This window comes from Gorilla gorilla, chromosome 4 (genome assembly GCF_029281585.2).
Source record: "Gorilla gorilla gorilla isolate KB3781 chromosome 4, NHGRI_mGorGor1-v2.1_pri, whole genome shotgun sequence".
NCBI classification, from domain to species: Eukaryota; Metazoa; Chordata; class Mammalia; order Primates; family Hominidae; genus Gorilla; species Gorilla gorilla.
Genome location: NC_073228.2, coordinates 180,807,830 through 180,826,651, shown reverse-complemented (window position 1 = coordinate 180,826,651; position 18,822 = coordinate 180,807,830). Strand labels below are relative to the sequence as shown.

The window sequence follows — 18,822 nt, the reverse complement described above, 5'->3', positions numbered from 1 at the left end:
TCCATCTCAAAAAAACAAAAAACAAAAAACAAACAAACAAAAAAGGCAATTGTACATACCATACGGTAAGATCATTGTTTGAGGCCAGGAGTTCAAGACCAGCCTGGGCAACATAGTGAAACCCCGTCTCTAATAAAAACACAAAAATTGGCCAGGCGCGGTGGCACGTGCCTGTAGTCCCAGCTACTTGGGAGGCTGAGGCAGAAGAATCGCTTGAACCCAGGAGGCGGAGGTTGCAGTGAGCCAAGATCGTGCCACTGCACTCCAGCCTGGGTGACAGAGCAAGACTTCATCTCAAAATAAATAAATAAATAAATAAATAGATAAAAATAAATAAAAAAAAATTTAAAAACCCCACACGTGTAATCCATATGTGCATACTGGTATTTTGAAACATCACCAACATATTAACAGTATTTGTCTCTTGGTGGTAGGATTTAGGTGATATTTTACTTTCTTCTTTGTATCTTTTGCAATTGTTTGAAGTGGAATTATTCATAATGAGTATGCATTGTTTTTATAAAAACATTAAAGTTATTTAAAGTAGTCTATGTTTATATGCACATACACACGGAGTTAACCTAGATATACACAAAACAAATATACGCACAGATATACAAAGATACATATAAAAATAAGATTATAGGAGAAACAGATTATAGGAGAAACCAAAATGTTAACAGTGTTTATCTGTGAATGGTAAAATTATGGGTAACTTTTCTTTCCATTTATCCATGTTTTCCTTATCTCTTACAACATGATTATATTACTTTACATTAAAAAGTGTTTAATTTCAGAAATATAGTTATAAAGTTGTGTAATAACATGGAAATGTGCTTAAGCTGTAAAATTAAATGAAAAGTAAAAGCAGGATATAAAGGGTACCTGCATTATGATCACAACTATATAAAAACAAAGTATGTGGCAAAAGCTGAAAGTGAATATGGAAAATAATCTCGAGTATGAAATTTCAGGGACAAGGCATAATGCAGAGAATTTTCCCATTTGTGGGAAGTCTGTGACCTTATAAAATTGGTTTTCTTTTTTTTTTTTTTTTTTTTTTGAGACGAGGTCTTGCTCTGTCCCCCAGGCTGGTGTACAATGGCGTGATCTCAGCTCACTGCAACCTCCAGCTCCCGGGTTCAAACGATTCTCTTGCCTCAGTCTCCCAAGAAGCTGGGACTACAGGCTCGTGCCACCACACCCAGCTAATTTTTGTTATTTTTAGTAGAGATTGGGTTTCACCGTGTTGACCAGGCTGGTCTTGAACTCCTGACTTCAAGTGATCTGTCCACCTCAGCCTCCCAAAGTGCTGGGATTACAACAGGCATGAGCCACCATGCCTGGCCTATGTCCTATGTTTTTAATACACATTATTGTATCCTCACAACCAATGAAGTAGACAGTATTATTATCATTTTATAGGTTAGGCAGTTCAGACACAAAAAAGTCATATAAACAGCAACAGTGCCAGGCTTTAAACCTGGGACTCTGTGACTTCAAAGTCCACATTCTGCTGTTTCATACCATGAATAACTAGATGTGGGTGTGATAAAAAGGTGTAATTATGAGTGGCCAGGTGTGGTGGCTCATGCCTGTAATCCCAGCACTCTGGGAAGCTGAGATGGGAGTATCGCTTAAGGCCAGGAGTTCAAGACCAGCCTGAGCAATATAGTGAGAAGCCATCTCCATTTAAAAAAAGAGGTTTTGGCCAGCGTGGTGGCTCACGCCTGTATTCCTAACACTTTGGGAGGCCGAGGCAGGTAGATCACGAGGTCAGGAGTTTGAGACCATCCTGGCTAACACAGTGAAACCCCGTTTCTACTAAAAAATACAAAAAAATTAGCTGGGCATGGTGGTGGCCACCTGTAGTCCCAGCTACTTGGGAGGCTGAGGCTGAAGAATGGCATGAACCTGGGAGGTAGAGCTTGCAGTGAGCCGAGATCATGCCACTGCACTCTAACCTAGGCAACAGAGCGAGACTCCATCTCAAAAAAAAAAAAAAAAATTATGAGTGATTTTTCACCCTACCTTCGAAGGCTTCCAAAACACAGTTGTCAGTAAACACAAAAAGGATAATAGTATTACTAATAGTGTAGTCTACTTCTTGATCCAAAATAGAGAAGCAAAAATTATCAAGAAAACAATGAAATAAACATCAAAGAACTTTCACTCTTGACTAATTGCAATTAGCAGAGGTTAAAACCCCAGAAAGTCAGGAGTTAATGAGATGAAAGTGAGGGCTGAGCCCTAGTCGTGACGAGATAAAGGGGGCTATTTCAGAAGTCACTGTACTGGGAATGAATTCATGGCAGTTACAGATTGTGGGGCAGTAGTAGCAGCACTGAAGTATTCAGCTTTGAAAGGCAAGTCCCTGTCTTGAGGAGAACAGGCAGCTTTTGAGGATTAAAGTGAGTAGGCCATAACCTGAGCATGTGAAAAAGACAAGGATTTAGCTTTCAACTTGGAACATGCAGTAATAAGGGCAGGTGGATGCTGGGATGGAAAAATCTAGTGGGAGAGGCAGGAGATAGAATGCTCTCATAGTATGCGTGGCCTGGAGGACTTTGGCACTCCTGAGTTATAATTATTAGTCAGGACAAAAGCTCAGCCTATAGAGAAAAACCTATAACCAAAGAAAGGGAGGTTAGGTGAGCATAATTCTGAGATTGCATTTCAGTGAAGCTGGGTCTACTTGGAGATTTTTAAGGGTTCTCAAAAGCAATTCAACTTCTTCAAGTCTGTGGCCTCAGTGAGGATCTCTGTGAGCCCCTGGCAATAGTGCCCTGAGGACGGCAGGGGTCCCACTATAGCACTACTCAGGAAAACCAGTACCTTCCACCTTAGTGGACTGCTGCTTCAGCTTTAAGTTCTTTGCGTGGGTCTTCCCCAGGTAGTGCGACTGGGCCACGACAGGGGAGGAAAAGGTCATGTTACAGATGGGGCAGCACTGGTTCTTGTCTTTGCTTCTGCTGCTCTTCTGGTTGGAAGAAAGAACACAGGTCTGATCATACCACTGCCCCACCAGAAAATCTTCAATGGTTCCCCACTGCCCATAACAGAACAGGCATTTATGGCCCCCCTCACACATTAACCCCAACCTACTTTCTAGATTCTTCTCCAGCTACTTTGTCCCAGACTCTACTCACCATCCCCCACTTTATTCTCTGATGCTTCCTTGCTTTGCTTTGGCCATTCCTGCTGTCTAAAATGCGCTTCCTTCCTTTCCTGCTTGGCAGCGTGTCTGCTTAGCCTTCAACACCCAATTTAAATATAAGCTTTTCTTCTGGGGGACTTTCTCTCAAAAAAAAAAAAAAATCATTCAGTAAACAACTGTCAAGTCCCTTTGTGTATTCCAGGAAGAATTAACCCTGCTCCTCTTCTGTACTCCCAGAGTACATTAAATAGATCTCTGTCATACCACTTGCCACCCTAAACTGACAGTGTCATAGCTTAGGAGACTTTTCTGTGAACTCAAGTGTGACATTGGAACAGGGACTATTTGACTTATTTTTGTTTCTTATCCTTCATACCCAGCTGGAGTCTGGCACACAGTAGATGCTCAGAGTTTGTTGAACAAGTGGACCATTAGGTTTTTTTTTTTTAAGACAGGGTCTCACTCTGTTGCCCAGGCTGGAGTGCAGTGGCACGATCTCGGCTCACTGCAACCTCTACCTCCAGAGCTCAAGCAATTCTCCCACCCACCCCCGCAAGTAGCCAGACTACAGGAATATGCCACCACACCCGGCTAATTTTTGTATTTTTTATAGAGACGGGCTTTCACCATATTGCCTAGGGTGGTCTCGAATTCCCAAGCTCAAGCAATCCGCCCGCCTCAGCCACCTAAATTGCTAGGATTACAGGTATGAGCCACCGCACCCAGCCTCCCATTGCGTTCTACTTGTTGATTATGATTAGGCTAGAAAACCATGTATTTCAAGACTACATAAAGGGATCCCAGCATCTATCTCAGAAAGCCTGATCTCTGAATAGGGTGCAAATATGTAAAATAACTTGCCCAGGGTCATAGAGTTTATCTTGCCTTTCTGAATTATAAATTGTGAGAAAAGGGCCAGGTGTGGTGGCTCATACCTGTAATCCTAGTACTTTGGGAGCCTGAGGTGGGAGGATCACTTGAGACCAGGAATTTGAGACCAGCCTGGGCAACAAAGCGAGACCCTGTCTCTATGAAAAATTTTTTAAAAAATCAGCCAGGCAGCTGGGTGCAGTGGCTCACACTTGTAATCCCAGCACTTTGGGAGGCTGAGGCAGGCAGATCACTTGAGATCAGAGGTTTGAGACCAGCCTGGCCAACCTGGTGAAACCCTATCTCTACTAAAAATACAAAAATTAGCTGGGTGTGGTGGTGCATGCCTGTAGTCCCAGCTACTTCAGAGGCTGAGGCAGGGGAATCGCTTGAACCCAGGAGGTGGAGGTTGCAGTGAGCTGAGATCGTGCCACTGCACTCCAGTTAGCCAGGCGTGGTGGTGTGTGCCTGTAGTCCTAGCTACTTGGGAGGTTGAAGTGGGAGGATCACTTGAGCTTGGGAGGTTGAGGCTGCAGTGAGCCGTGACTGCACCACTGCACTCCAGCCTGGGTAACAGAGCCAGGTCCTGTCTCATAAATAGACAGATAGAGAAATAGAAAGGAGGGAAACCAGGGATAAATAAATAAATAATAAGGGAAACCAGGGGATGAGTCCAGCAAATTTTGAGAAGAGATAAACAAGGACCTTCCTAACCTGTGGCTACTATAATAGGAGGTAGCAGTCTATAGAGTAAACTCTTATTTATTGAGCATCTACTAGGAATTGAAATTTTACCTCACAATACCCTTAAGAAGTAGGCATTATCTCTACTTTATGGGGGAAGTTCACAGAGGTTAAGTGACTTGGCCAAAGTCACCCGATCAGTAAGACACACAGCCAGCTTTGAGCCCTAGTCTGCTTAACTTCTCTTCCCATGATGAGATGGTACTCCTGAGGGATTGGGGGTTGCTTCAGCATAATGCTTATAATATTTCTGAGCCAAAAAGCACATGTGATCACCTCTCAATCACAGCAGACATTTGGAAAGGTGTTCCTTCTGCTTATTTATGCAAAATATTCAAGTGCTGAACTTAGTTCTTTTCCCTGGCCCTCAAGAAAGCAAGCAGCCTGGCTTCTTTCCACTTTCTCTTGTCTTGCTCTAACAAACCACTAGGCAGTAATATGTAATACCAGCTCCATTACTGAGTCCCTACTATGTGCCAGGCTCTGAATTGGGTGTTTTTATAAATCTGCCCTCAATTTTAGTTCTAAAAAATCCTGAAAGGTAGTTGATATTACCATCCTCATTTTTATAGAGGAAGAAATCAAGGCTTTGTGAAGTAATAGACTTGCCCGAGTCACACAACAGGGCCAGGATTTGAAGCCAAGACAGTCTGACTTGTTCACCACACCAACCTGCTGGCTGGATTCATCATGAAGCAAGTGGGCTCAATATGGCAGCTGTATTACCTGATCTGAGTCTAGCTTCTTCGTTTCCCCCTTTAATGTCTCCATTCCATGGATTGCTAGGTATCTCTTCACTTTGTTGGCATGTTTTTTGCTCTGCAAAAACCCAGGAGAAAGATCAAAGATAGCCAAATGCTACTTCATACTTAAGGCACTCAAAAACACTTACGAGATTTTCATCTGATTCATCCTCACAAAAAGTTTTGAGGAGGAGGTGAGGGAAGTTTGAGTTCCTGCTCTGTGCAAGGCATTTTACAGCTACCAAATTTAATCTTCACAATCTATGAGAAAATTATGACCATTTCTATTTTATGGATGAGGAAACTACATCTAAAAATGATGAAGTTTCTTGCTCAAGATGAGTAGCAGAGTTTTGATTTAAAGTCAGATCTATTTAAAGCCAAAGCTCATACTTTATGCTATGCCAAGCTGCAAGGGAAGATACACATATAATGATCCTGATTTGGATGGGGGAGATGAGACTCAAGGAGATTAAGTCAATCTTCAAGTCACAAGCCAACATGCATGGAGGCAACATCTGGGTGGCTAAGCAGCAATTACACTTCACCATGCAAGCCAGAGAGAATTAGTGGTTTGGCACCAGGTCTGAAAAGAAACGCAGTTCTAAAAGTATGATGGCATACCTGGTAATGTGCCAGCTTCTGGGACTCAGAAATAAGCAAGGCGCAGCAAACCTTACACTGGGTGTTGGTGAAGAGACATTGGTTCTTCTGGATCATGTGCTCCACTATAGAGGGGAAAACAAGAAATCATTGAGTTGACAAACACTACCTCAACAGCACTGCCTTTGAACCCTGCCTCAAACACAGGCACTGAATGATGGGATGCCATACTAGGACACTGGCAGACCTCAGCCAGCCTTTCCTACTGCCGCCGTGACTCATGCTGTGTTCTCACACCACCTACACTATTACTTATTTTATAATTTTATGTATGCCAACTTTCTTTACTTAGGAACTTCTTTTAAAAAGGAATCTTTAGATCATAAACTTAAGCAGATACCAATAAAAATAAATATGATAAAAATGAGGCTTGGAGCATTCCCCAGGAAGAAGAGAACAGCAACTGTGCTGAGAGGTTTTAAGATATGGTAGTACCCAACTGAAACTTCTTCCCAGATAGAATCAGGAGGACTGAAAGACTCGAAAAAGGAATACTTTTCTCATTGCTCTTGATCTGACTTTGAAACATTTAAAATCACATAACAGGGTGGGGCGTGGTGGCTCACGCCTGTAATCCTAGCACTTTGGGAGGCCGAGGTGGGCAGATCACCTGAGATCAGGAGTTCGAGACCAGCCTGGCCAACATGGTGAAACCCTGTCTCTACTAAAAATACAAAAATTAGCCAGGTGTGGTGGCAGGCACCTATAATCCCAGCTACTCGGGAGGCTGAGGCAGGAGAATTGTTTGAACCCAGGAGGCAGAGGTTGTAGTGAGCTGAGGTTGTGCCACTAACTCCAACTTGGGTGACAGAGCTAGACTCTGTCTCTAAATAAATAAATAAAATAAAATCACATAACATATTATATAAGTGCCACACTATATGAAACATGGTATTAACCTGTGCTTAAATTATTGTGCCTGGAGAGCAGTCTTACCTTTTTGAGAAGAGAAGAGGAAGTAAAATCTCTCCCAAGGCATGAGTTCGTTTTTCTTTGTTTTTTTTTTTTTTTTTTTTTTTGAGACGGAGTCTCGCTCTGTCACCCAGGCTGGAGTGCAGTGGCATGATCTCGGCTCACTGCAAGCTCCGCCTCCCGAGTTCACACCATTCTCCTGCCTCAGCCTCCCGAGTAGCTGGGATTACAGGCACCCGCCACCACGCCCAACTAATTTATTTATATTTTTAGTAGAGACGGGGTTTCACCGTGTTAGCCAGGATGGTCTCGATCTCCTGACCTCATGATCCACCCACCTTGGCCTTCCAAAGTGCTGGGATTACAGGCGTGAGCCACCGTGCCCGGCCAAGGCATGAGTTCTATCATGGCGCTGGCAATGTGAGGCAGAGGCAGAGGCAGAGTCTAAAACTGGGAGAGGAGGGCAGGCCCACATTTTTAATCTCCTGGTCTCAGCCAAAAAGTGGTCAAGGCTAGGCACAGTGGCTCACACCTGTAATCCCAGCATTTTGGGAGGCTGAGGTGGGAGGATGGGTTGAGCCCAGGAGTTTGAGACCAGCCTGGGCAAGATGGTGAGACTCTGTCTCTACATAGAAACAAACACACCAACAAACCAAAAACTAGCCGGGGGTGGTGGCACATGCCTGTGGTTCCAGCTTCATGGGAGGCTAAGGCTGAGACAGAGACAGAAGGATTGCTTCAGCTCAGGAGGTCAAGGCTACAGCAAGCCATGTTAGTGCCACTGTACTCCAGCCTGGATAACAGAGCAAGCCCCTGTCTTAAAAAAAAAAAAGTCGATGCCCTGGAAGAGATTCTTGGTGGGGAGCTTTTAAGACGTCTCTCCTTAATCCACAAAATCTAAAGCTTACCTATGTCAGCCCTTTTAGGCAGAAGGGCTGTATTTCTGCCCCTAATGATCTCTTTTTATTTCTGCATTTTTCTCTTAAATGGTAAATTTTTGTGAAAGACCTTGCCTGTCTTAGCTATGCTCTGAAAAACCAAGAGAAATGACTCTATAAACAAAATTGGCCCAGAACTTTTAAAAGAGGGTCAGAGGTGGCCAGGCACAATGGCTAATGCCTGTAATCCTAGCACTTTGGGAGGCCAAGGTGGGTGGATCATCTGAGGTCAGGAGTTTGAGACCAGCCTGGCCAACATGGTAAAACCCCATCTCTACTAAAAATACAAAACTAGCCGGGTGTGGTGACGCATGCCTGTAATCCCTGCTACTTGGGAGATGGAGGCAGGACAATCACTTGAACCTGGGAGGCAGAGGTTGCAGTGAGCTGAGATTGTGCCATTGCACTCCAGCCTGGGCAACAGCAAAACTCGGACACACACACACACACACACACACACACACACACACGAAGAAGAAGAAGAAAAAAAAGACGGTCAAAGGCTTCTCACAATAAGAAACCCACATGGGGAAGGTAATACCCAGGGATCAGAGTTCAGTCATCACTTCCTCACCTGGAGATTGTGGATTTTGTTTTGTTCAAGAGATGAGGTTTCAAGCATATTCAGAATCAGACTCCCAAACCCACAGCAAGGGCAGGAAAGCACCTGCTAAATAAATGTACCTCTCTGCTGGAATGTACTCTCTGGCCTTAGAGAGTACATTCACATAGTCCACACAAATATATTTATAATACGTGCTTTGTGTCAACACTGCACTTAGTGCTGGGGGCCATACCAACAAAGAAGATGGGGTATAAAGTAAAAAATAAGCAAGATAATGACAGAGAATTAGAAATGCTATGAAAACAAGCAGAGTACGGGGTAGAGAATGACAGGGCAGGAGAGTTAGTAAAGACCATCACACGGCCGGTTGTGGTGGCTCACACCTATAATCCCAGAAACTCAACAGGCTGAGGCAAGAGGATTGCTTCAGCCCAGAAGTTTCAGACTGTCCTGGGCAACATAGGGAGAGCCACATCTCTACAAAAATTAAAAAACACAAAAAAACAAAAAAAAAAACGTAGTTGGGCATGGTGGTGCATGCCTGTAGTCTTAGCTATTCAGGAGGCTGAGGTGGGAGAATCCCTTGAGCCTAGAAGTTTGAAGCTTCAGTGAGCCGTGAATGTGCCACTGCACTCCAGCCTAGGCAACAGAGAAAGACTTTGACTCTGAAAATTAAAAAAAAAAAAAAAAAAAAAAAATCATCATGGGGAAGTGTCAGCCACAAGGCTTACAGGAAAAGAGTGTTCCAGCCTGAAACAGTATTAAGTCTGTGAGGCAGGGATGAGTTTGGCATATTCCACGTTCAAAGAATGGAGAGAAGCCCACTATGCCTGGAATATGGTGAATGAGAGAAGAATGGTAGGAAATTAAGTTGGAGAGACAGCATGAGGCCTAGTAGATGTTGAATGAATATAAGGCTCCATAAGCCACAGTATGAACTACAGATTTTATTGTTAGTGTAATGAGAGGTGACAAGATCTGGTTTGCCCTTGAAAAGATTACTCTGACAGTTGTTGTCAACAGACTGTATGGGGACAAGAATGGAAGCAGAAAGAACAAGGAGGAGGCTGCTGTAGTCTTCAGAGAATAGATGATGGAAGCTTGGACTAGGCAGGTTGTCAGTGGAGATGCAGAAAAGTGAATGAATTTGGAATTATGTTCCGGCAATAGGTTTGACATCTGATTTCTTAGACTGGATGTGGGGGTGGGAGTGAAGGAAGGAAAGGAGTCAAGGATAACTCCTAGGTTTTGAACTTGAACAAGTGAATAGATTAGAACTAGGGGAAGATAGCCTTGGAGGAAAAATTAAAGACTTTTCGTTATGTGAGTGTGAGTAGTCTATCAGATATATAGGTGGAGATGAGTTGGAGATTCAGATCTGTCAGTCACTTGAAGCTCAAGGGGGAGGTCAGAGCTAGAGATATAAATGGGGAATCATTGGTATATCAATCATATTGAACACTGTGGGGCTGGAAGAGATTGCCTAGCGTAGATGAAGAAGGAAAGAGGTTCAGAGACTGAGCCTTGGGACCCTCCCAATTTTGAAGTCAGGCAGAGGAAGCGAAGTTGAATATAAAACAAAGTGAGTACAGGGTGGAACTTCTGGCCAAGGCAGAGTGAGGAGATCTCCTGCAGAAGCAACAATAAAACAGGACAAAACTGAGAAAACCAGACAAAACTGACAAATTCAACCACTTCAGCACTCTGGAAGTTAACCAAAGGGACTTAACAATCTGAGAGCAACTTTGTGCTTGCAAAACTGCTGAACTTCAGGTAAGAACAGTAGGAATCAGCGGCTTTTTTTTTCCCAGATGGGGAAAAACAAACAAACAAACAAACAAACAAAACCTCAGGGTTTCCCAGGCTGCAGTGCCCACATTGGAGTGCAGTGGCATAATGTCAGCTCACTGTAGCCTCAATTTCCCAGGCTCAGGTGAGGCTGCTCTCAGCCCTTCCTGCAATCGGTGTAGAAACTCTGGCAAGAAGGTGCTAGCCATGAAAACAAATAGCTTCCATACAGAAGGAAGGAAATCACTTGATTTCCTTTACATGTAGCAATATTGTTGATGGAAATGATGATCTCCAAGGCAGTAAGCAGGAAGAGTGAAAGGCTTCACTGGCCAGAGGTGTGGTCATGGTTGGGGCAAGTGTGTTCCTGGCTGAGACTGTGTGACAGCGGAGACCTGAGAGGGCCCAAGTTAGCCACATACTCATGGCCACCCTGAGGCTGCGTACACACACAAAAGAGATGCAAAAGGACCTGGTGGGAAGGGTAGATCTCAAAATGACTTGAATTTTGATTATGCTTCCCTACCAACACACAGATCCAACAGTACAAAATCAAGGGCTTATAGGCTCCAGGTGTTTAGAACAAGATCTTGTTGAATCCCTAGTTAATCTGACCACTAAGCAACATAAACACATTAAAGTAGAAATTATGAAAGGGAACCAAATTGGGAATGTTTGCTTTTAAAGCCTTTGCCCACCACGTAAGCAGTCTGACTGCTCTGAGGCCACCAAGCTGTGAGAAACCCCAGACTATTTCATGCATCACGACCACATGGAGAGTTCCTGACACCACATGAAAAGAGAGATGTCTGGCCAGCCCCCAGAGGCTCCACCCCGCTGTTGTTTCAGCTCTAGCTCCCAGATGCTCCATTTCCCTGCTGTTTCAACTTGAGCCACCATCTGACTGTAACTGCATAAGAGACCCTGAATCAGAACTATCCAGCCAAGCCTTTCCCAAATTCCTGGCCCACAAAAACTGAGAGGTTTATGAGGTTGGAGGAAGCTAAGGCCCACAGAGGGAAAAAAAAAAAAAAAAAAAACTTGGATAAAATTGTCAATTAGGCCGGGTGCGGTAGCTCACGCCTGTAATACCAGCACTTTGGGAGGCAGAGGCGGGCGGATCACGAGGCCAAGAGTTCAAGACCAGCCTGGCCAACATAGTGAAACCCTGTCTCTACTAAAAATACAAAAAAGTTTAGCCCCAGGACATGGTGGCAGGTGCCTGTAGTCCCAGCTACTTGGGAGGCTGAGGCAGGAGAATCGATTGAACCCAGGAGGCGGAGGTTGCAGTGAGCCAAGATCATGCCACTGCACTCCAGCCTGGGCGACACAGTGAGACTGTCTCAAAAAAAAAAAAAAGAAAAAAAAAGTCAATTAGCTGGGTGTGATGGCAAGGCACTTGTAATTCCAGTTACTCGGGAGGCTGAGACAGGAGAACTGCTTGAACCCGGGAGGCGGAGGTTGCAGTCAGCCAAGATTGCGCCATTGCACTCCAGCCTGGGCAACAGGAGTAAAACTCTGTCTCAAAAAAAAAAAAAAAAAAAAAAAATGTCAAAATTCTGAGATGGCAGCCTGACTACACATCCTTTTTGCCACGATACCTGCACACAACTTTAATCCAACTACCAACTATCTCTCCAGGGTGCAAAAGATTTGATATGGAAAATGAGGTGCTTTTCATTCATTCACTGGAGAGGCAGGGCGTGGTGGCTCAGCCTGTAATCCCAACACTTGGGAAGGCCAAGGCAGGTAGATTGCTTGAGGCCAGGAGTTTGAGACCAGCCTCGCCAACATGGCAAACCCCCGTCTCTACCAAAAATAAAAAAAATTAGGCAGGCATGGTGGTATGTGCCTGTAATCCCAGCTACTTGGCAGGCTGAGGCACAAGAATCACTTGAACCCAGGAGGTGGAGGTTGCAGTGAGCCAAGATCGTGCCACTACACTTGAGCCTGGGCGACAGAGTAAGACTCCATCTCAAAAAAAAAAAAAAAAAAAAAAAGGAAAAGAAAAGAAAAGAAAAAGAAAACCGCTAGAGAGGCTGAAAGTATGGTACTAGGTTGGGCCTCCAGAAACATCTCCAGGAATAATGCATACATGTTCCAATAGGTGAAGTCTCTGAGGCTCCTTCACAGCTCTGCTGGAAGCAAGATGCTTTGACTGTAACAACTTCTCTCTCAATCTATGAAGCTGGACAACGGATGCTGGAAAACTGATGTAGTTCCATGACCTTTTCTGACAGCAACAATAGCCAAGAGGCACAGAAGTATGGTCTTTACTGCATTTCTGCATTCTACATCCTATGGGATGTTACGTATTCACAGGATTTAATTTATATCCACATGATAGCCAAGTAAAAGATGTATGGGGCAGAGGCTGAGAGATGCCATCTAGAGTATGAAGCACAGGGCTGCTTTTCACAGGGTCGATGAAGTAGGAACACAGAGAACTTTTGTGGGACAGCAAGACAATTAATAAACTTAACAAATTTAAGGGTTGGGTGTGATGGTTCATGCCTATAATCCCAGCACTTTGGGAGGCTGAGGTGGAAGGACCGCTTGAGCCCAGGAGTTCAAGAACCAGCCTGGGCAACATAGTGGGACCCTGTCTTTACAAAAAAAACAAAAAAGATTAGCTGAGTGTAGTGGTGCACACCTACAGTCCCAGCTACTTGGTAGGCTGAGGTGGGAGGATCGTTTGAACTTGAGCCCAGGAGGTCAAGGCTGCAGTGAAGTGAGCTGTGATCACACCACTGCACTCCAGCCTCCATCCTGGGTGACACTGCAAGACCTTGTCTCAAAATTAAAAAAAAAAAAAAAGAAAGAAAGGAAATTTAAGCCAGGTGTGGTAGCCTGCATGCACTTGTAGTCCCAGCTATTCAGGAGGCTGAGGTGGGAGGATCATTTGAGCCAGGAGTTCGAGACCAGCTTGGACAACATGGTGAAACCCCATCTCTATAAAAAACTACAAAAAATTAGCTGGGTGTGGTGGTGCACACTTGTTATCCCTGCTACTCAAGTGGCTGAGGTGGGAGGATCACCTGAGTTTGGGAGGTCGAGGCTACAATGAGCCAGGATTGCACTGCTATGCTCCAGCCTTGGTGAGGGAGTGAGACCCTGTCTCAAAAATGACTTGCTATTCCTTAGGCCTACATGTGACCTTAGAATCTACAATTGAGCTCTGTATAAATTCATCAACTGGGCCAGGTGCGGTGGCTCACGCCTGTAATCCTAGCACTTTGGAAGGTCGAGGCAGGTGGATCACGAGGTCAGGAGATCGAGACCATCCTGGCTAACATGGTGAAACCCCACCTCTACTAAAAATACAAAAAATTAGCCATGTGTGGTGGCGGGTGCCTGTAGTCCCAGCTACTCAGGAGGCTGAGGCAGGAGAATGGCGTGAACCCGGGAGGCGGAGCTTGCAGTGAGCAGAGATCATGCCACTGCACTCCAGCCTGGGCTACAGAGTGAGACTCCATCTCAAAACAAAACAAAAACAAAAACAAAACAAAACAAAACAAAACAAAAAAATTCGTCAACTGACTGAAGGTAATCCTTAGGAAGATGAAACCTATTTACTACCCAGCTTATTAGGAGGCAAAGGGTTTTTAGGTATAGCTATAGTCAGAAAGCAGCAAATAAAAGATCCTAGGGCTGGGTCAGTGGCCCACGCCTGTAATCCTGACACTCTGGGAGACTGAGGCTAGAGGATTGCTTGATGCCAGGAGTTTGAGACCAACACAGGCAGCAAAGTGAGACCTCATCTTTACAAAAAAAATTAAAAAATTATCCAGGTGTGGTGGCACACGCCTGTAGTGCTGGTTACTAGGGAAGCTGACATGGGGGAAATCACTTGAGTCTAGCAGTTCGAGGCTGTGGTGAGCCATAATTGCGCCACTGCACTTCAGCTGGGTGACAGAGCAAGATCCCCCATCTCAAAAGCAAAAACCCCTCAAACAATCATAGGAAAGGGAGGTTGGGTATAATCTACCCACGGATGAGAATGGTTAGACATGTAGTATTTTAATGGGCAGTATGGCCTAAAAGAATGAACAAGACGGTCCTATTAAGTCTACTTAGCACTGGTACTTCCATTTTGTGAGTCCATACTGTGTTTTTGTTTTTAATTTAATTTTTTAGAGTCAGAGTCTCATTATGTTGCCTAGGCTGAATTCAGACTCCTGGCCTCAAGTGATCCTTCTGCATCAGCCTCTCAAGCAGCTGGGACTACAGGTGTGGGCCACCATGCCTGGCCAAATCCATACTGCTGATGGTCTCAAGAAGCTCAAATTTTTATCCAGTGAAAAGCGCATGAAGAGGCCGGGCATGGTGGCTCACACCTGTAATGTCAGCATTTTGGGAGGCCGAGGCGGGCGGATCACCTGAGGTCAGGAGTTTGAGACCAGGCTGGCCAATGTGGTAAAACCCCATCTCTATTAAAAAGTGCAAAAATTAGCCAGGTGTGGTAGAGGGCTGGTAATCCCAGCTAACTCAGCAGGCTGAGGCAGGAGAATCGCTTGAACCCAGGAGGCGGAGGTTGCAGTGAACTGAGATTGTGCCATTGCACTCCAGCCTGGATGACAAGGGCAAAACTCTGTCTCAAAAAAAAAAAAGCTGCGTGCAGTCCCAGCATGCCAAGACTGCGCCACCGCACTCTAGCCTGGTGACAGAGCAAGACTCTGTCTAAAAACAAAAACAAAAACAAAAAAAGGCTGGGTGCACTGGCTCACGCCTGTAATCCCAGCACTTTAGGAGGCCAAGGTGGGTGGATTACCTGAGGTCAGGAGGTCAAAACCAGCCTGAACAACATGGTGAAACTCCATCTGTACTAAAAACACAAAAAATTAGCCAGGTGTGGTGGCGCATGCCTATAATCCCAGTTACTCAGGAGGCTGAGGCAGGAGAATTGCTTGAACCTGGAGGCAGAGGTTGCAGTGAGCTGAGATTGCGCCATTGCACTCCTGGGCAACAAGAGTGAAACTCCATCTCAAAAAAAAAAAAAAAAAAAAAAAAAAAGAAAAAAGAAAAGGCATGAAGAAAGCAAATGTAAGGGTACTGATGATCTGCTACTAATAAAACAAACAAATGGAAATTCTGGAGTTGAAATTATAATAAATACAATAAATTTGCTGGAGGAGCTCAACAGCAAGTTCAAAATGGCAGAAGAATCAGTGAACTTGAAGATACAGCAATAGAAATAGCTGATCTGAAGAACAAAGAGAAATAACATTGAAGAATAATGAACAAAGCTTCAGAGATTATGGAAAAACTTCAAGCATACTAACATATGTGTAAGGAGAGCCTCAGAAGAAGAGAGGAGAGAGAGAGAGTAGAAAAAAATATTTGAAGAAAATGTCCAAAAACCTCCCATATTTGATGAAAAACATTAATCTACACATTCCAAAATCTCAAGGAACCCAAACTAGGAAAAATGTGAAGAGAGCTACACCTAGACACATCACAAACTGTTGAAAGGCAAAGACAGAAAATCTTGAAAGCAGTGAGAGAGAGAGAAAAATGACTCATCATGTACAGTGAAATAATTCAATTAATGACTTCTTATTTGAAAACAATTTAGGCCAGAAGGCACTGGAATGACATATTCAAAGTGGTGAAAAAGAATAAAAATGTCAACTAAGAATTCTATATCCAGCCAAATGATCCTGCAAACATTACACTAAGTGTCCAGGCGCAGTGGCTCATGCCTGTAATCCCAGCACTTTGGGAGGTCAAGGTGGCGGATCACCTGAGGTTGGGAGTTTGAGACTAGCCTTGCCAACACGGAGAAACCCTGTCTCTACTAAAAATACAAAATTAGCTGGGTGTGGGGCGCATGCCTGTAATCCCAGCTACTCGGGAGGCTGAGGCAGGAGAATGGCGTGAACCCAGGAGGCGGAGCATGCAGTGAGCCGAGATCGCGCCACTGCACTCCAGCCTGGGCGACAGAGTGAGGCTCTGTCTCAAAACAGAATAAAACAGAAAAAAGAGAATCGCTTGAACTCTACAGGCAGAGGGTTCAGTGAGCCTAGATTATGCCATTGCACTCCAGCCTGGGCAACAAGAGCAAAATGTCGTCTCAAAAAAAAACCAAAAAAAAAAAAAAAAAAAAAAAAAAAAAAATTACACTAAGCGAAAGAAGCCAGTCACAAAAAGGCCACATATTTATACAATTCTATTTACTTGAAATGTCCAGAATAGGCATCAATCCATAAAGAGAGGAGATAAGTCGTTGCCAGGGATGATTGCTCCTAGGCATAGGGTTTCTTTATTGGGGTGATGAAAATGTTCTAAAATTGGACAGTGGTGATGGTTGCAGAACTCTGTGAATATACTAAAAACCACAGAATTGTACATTTTAAACAGGTGAATTTTATGGAATGTGAAATTTACGTCAATAAAGCTGTTATTTAAAAATGAAATAGCCAGGCATGGTGGCTCACGCCTATAATCCCAGCACTTTGGGAGGCTGAGGCGGGCGGATCACGAGGTCAGGAAATCGAGACCATCCTGGCTAACACGGTGAAACCCCGTGGCACGGCACCACCATGCCCGGCTAATTTTTGTATTTTAGTAGAGATGGGGGTTTCACCATATTGGCCATGCTGGTCTTGAACTCCTGCCCTCAAATGATCCACCCGCCTCGGCCTCCCAGTGCTGGGATTACAGGCGTGAGCCACCGCCCCCAGCCCAGTTTCACTACATTTAAAAGGACTGAACTCATCTCAAGTATATTCTTTGAACGCAATGGAATTTAATCAGAAATCAACAATAGGAAGAAATCTGGGAAATCCTCAAATATTTAGAAATTGAATAACATGTATCAAAGAAGAAATTTTACAAGGGAAATTAGAAATTATTTTGAACTGATTTAAGTGAAAATAAAACATTCAAAAATTTATGAGTTGCAACTAAAGCAGTGCTCTGGAGAAAAAAAACTCAGTTTATCCTACTTTTACTTTTACAATACAGAACGCTTCTGTGACCATATGTGTGGGTTTTCTCCTCCCAGAAACCAAGCACTCAATTCTGCAGTGGACACCAGTTGGTGTCCCCTAATTCAAATCAATTCTGACACTATCTACCTGGAGACAGCTTCAGATCCTACAGGTTGAGGGCTTATTCCTACAAGACTGAGCCCTACTTCTGATGCCAATTGCAGGTTCCACATTCTTTCACCTGTTTTTCTGACCAACCGGCTATAATTCGAGGTTTCCATGACACCCCTGGATTCAATTAATTTGCTAGAGCAGCTCACAGAACTCAGGGAAACACATACTTACATTAATTTAAAAGATACATATATTTAATATTTTGGGCGACAGAATCTCGCTGTTGCCCAGGTTGGAGTGCAGTGGTGTGATCACAACTCACTGCAGCCTTGACTTCCTGGGCTCCAGTGATCCTCCTGCCTTAGCTTCCTAACTAGCTAGGACTACAGGCACGCACCACCACACCCAGCTTTTTAATTTTTTTTTTTTTGGTAGAGATGGGGACTCTCTATGACTCTCTATGTTGCCCAGGCTGGTCTCTAACTCCTGGGTTCAAGTGATCCTCCTGTCACAGTAGACAGCTAGGCAGAAATGAGCAGGGTAGAAGAGGAACCCCTACCACCACAAATGTCAGGCAACCATCAGGTGATGGCCATTCAGTTATTAAACTGTCTCGCTAAAATAATAATTGGTCACAGGTGGTGTCAGGAAAAGGCAGTCTCCTCATAGATAGAAACACCTGAGGCCGGGTGCGGTGGCTCACACCTGTAATCCCAGCACTTTGGGAGGCTGAGGCAGGTACAGTACAGCACCTGAGCTCAGGAGTTTGAGACCAGCCTGAGCAACATGGAGAAACCCTGTCTCTACTAAAAATACAAAAATTAGCCGGGCGTGGTGGCACATGCCTGTAATCCCAGCTACTCGGGAGGTTAAGGCAGGAGAATCGCTTGAACCGGGAGGTAGAGGTTACAGTAAGCCGAGATCACGCCATTGAGATCATGCCATTGCACTCCAGCCTGGGCGACAGAGTGAGACTCTGTTTCAAAACAAAGAAAAAACCACCTGACATTGGTGATCAGCAGCTTCCAGATAAGATCTCAAGTTAGGCTAGTGGGCTCAAGCATGCGCACTAAGAGGCAAAATGGAGGCGTTTAACTGGTAACACTCTGCTGGAAAGGGAAAAACATTTCCAGTAAGCATGTGCACAACTTCAATAAAGACACTACGCCTGCGGCCCCTCCCAAGTGCTGGCAGGCCGCTGCCAATCCAGACAGCCCACCCCCAAGGGAAAAACCAGGGGAGAAGTAACACGCAGGACCCAGCAAGCGTGTCAACGTGTAAGATCCCAAGTCAAAGGTCAAACCGCCTACTTGTCTCTCTCAAGTCACCATCTTGGCCCTCTTCCAAGTATACTTTACTTCTTTTCATTCCTGCCCTAAAACTTTTTAATAAACTT

At 44.4% G+C, this 18,822-nt stretch overlaps 1 protein-coding gene across 8 annotated transcripts in view; it reads right to left on the bottom strand.

The window, feature by feature from the left end:
* Positions 1-18,822, bottom strand: part of ZNF346 (zinc finger protein 346) — a 58,456-nt gene that overhangs the window by 32,709 nt on the left and 6,925 nt on the right. For 6 of the 8 annotated variants that reach the window (XM_019027943.4, XM_004043069.5, XM_019027944.4 and 3 more), the window contains 3 exons: positions 6,139-6,242; positions 5,498-5,590; positions 2,836-2,980 (listed from right to left, as the gene is read on the bottom strand). In XM_019027943.4, the coding sequence (XP_018883488.2) occupies positions 2,836-2,980; positions 5,498-5,590; positions 6,139-6,242 (342 nt within the window). The remainder of the gene's footprint in view (positions 1-2,835; positions 2,981-5,497; positions 5,591-6,138; positions 6,243-18,822) is intronic. The other 2 variants (XM_055386338.2, XM_019027946.4) reach the window with 1 other exon arrangement.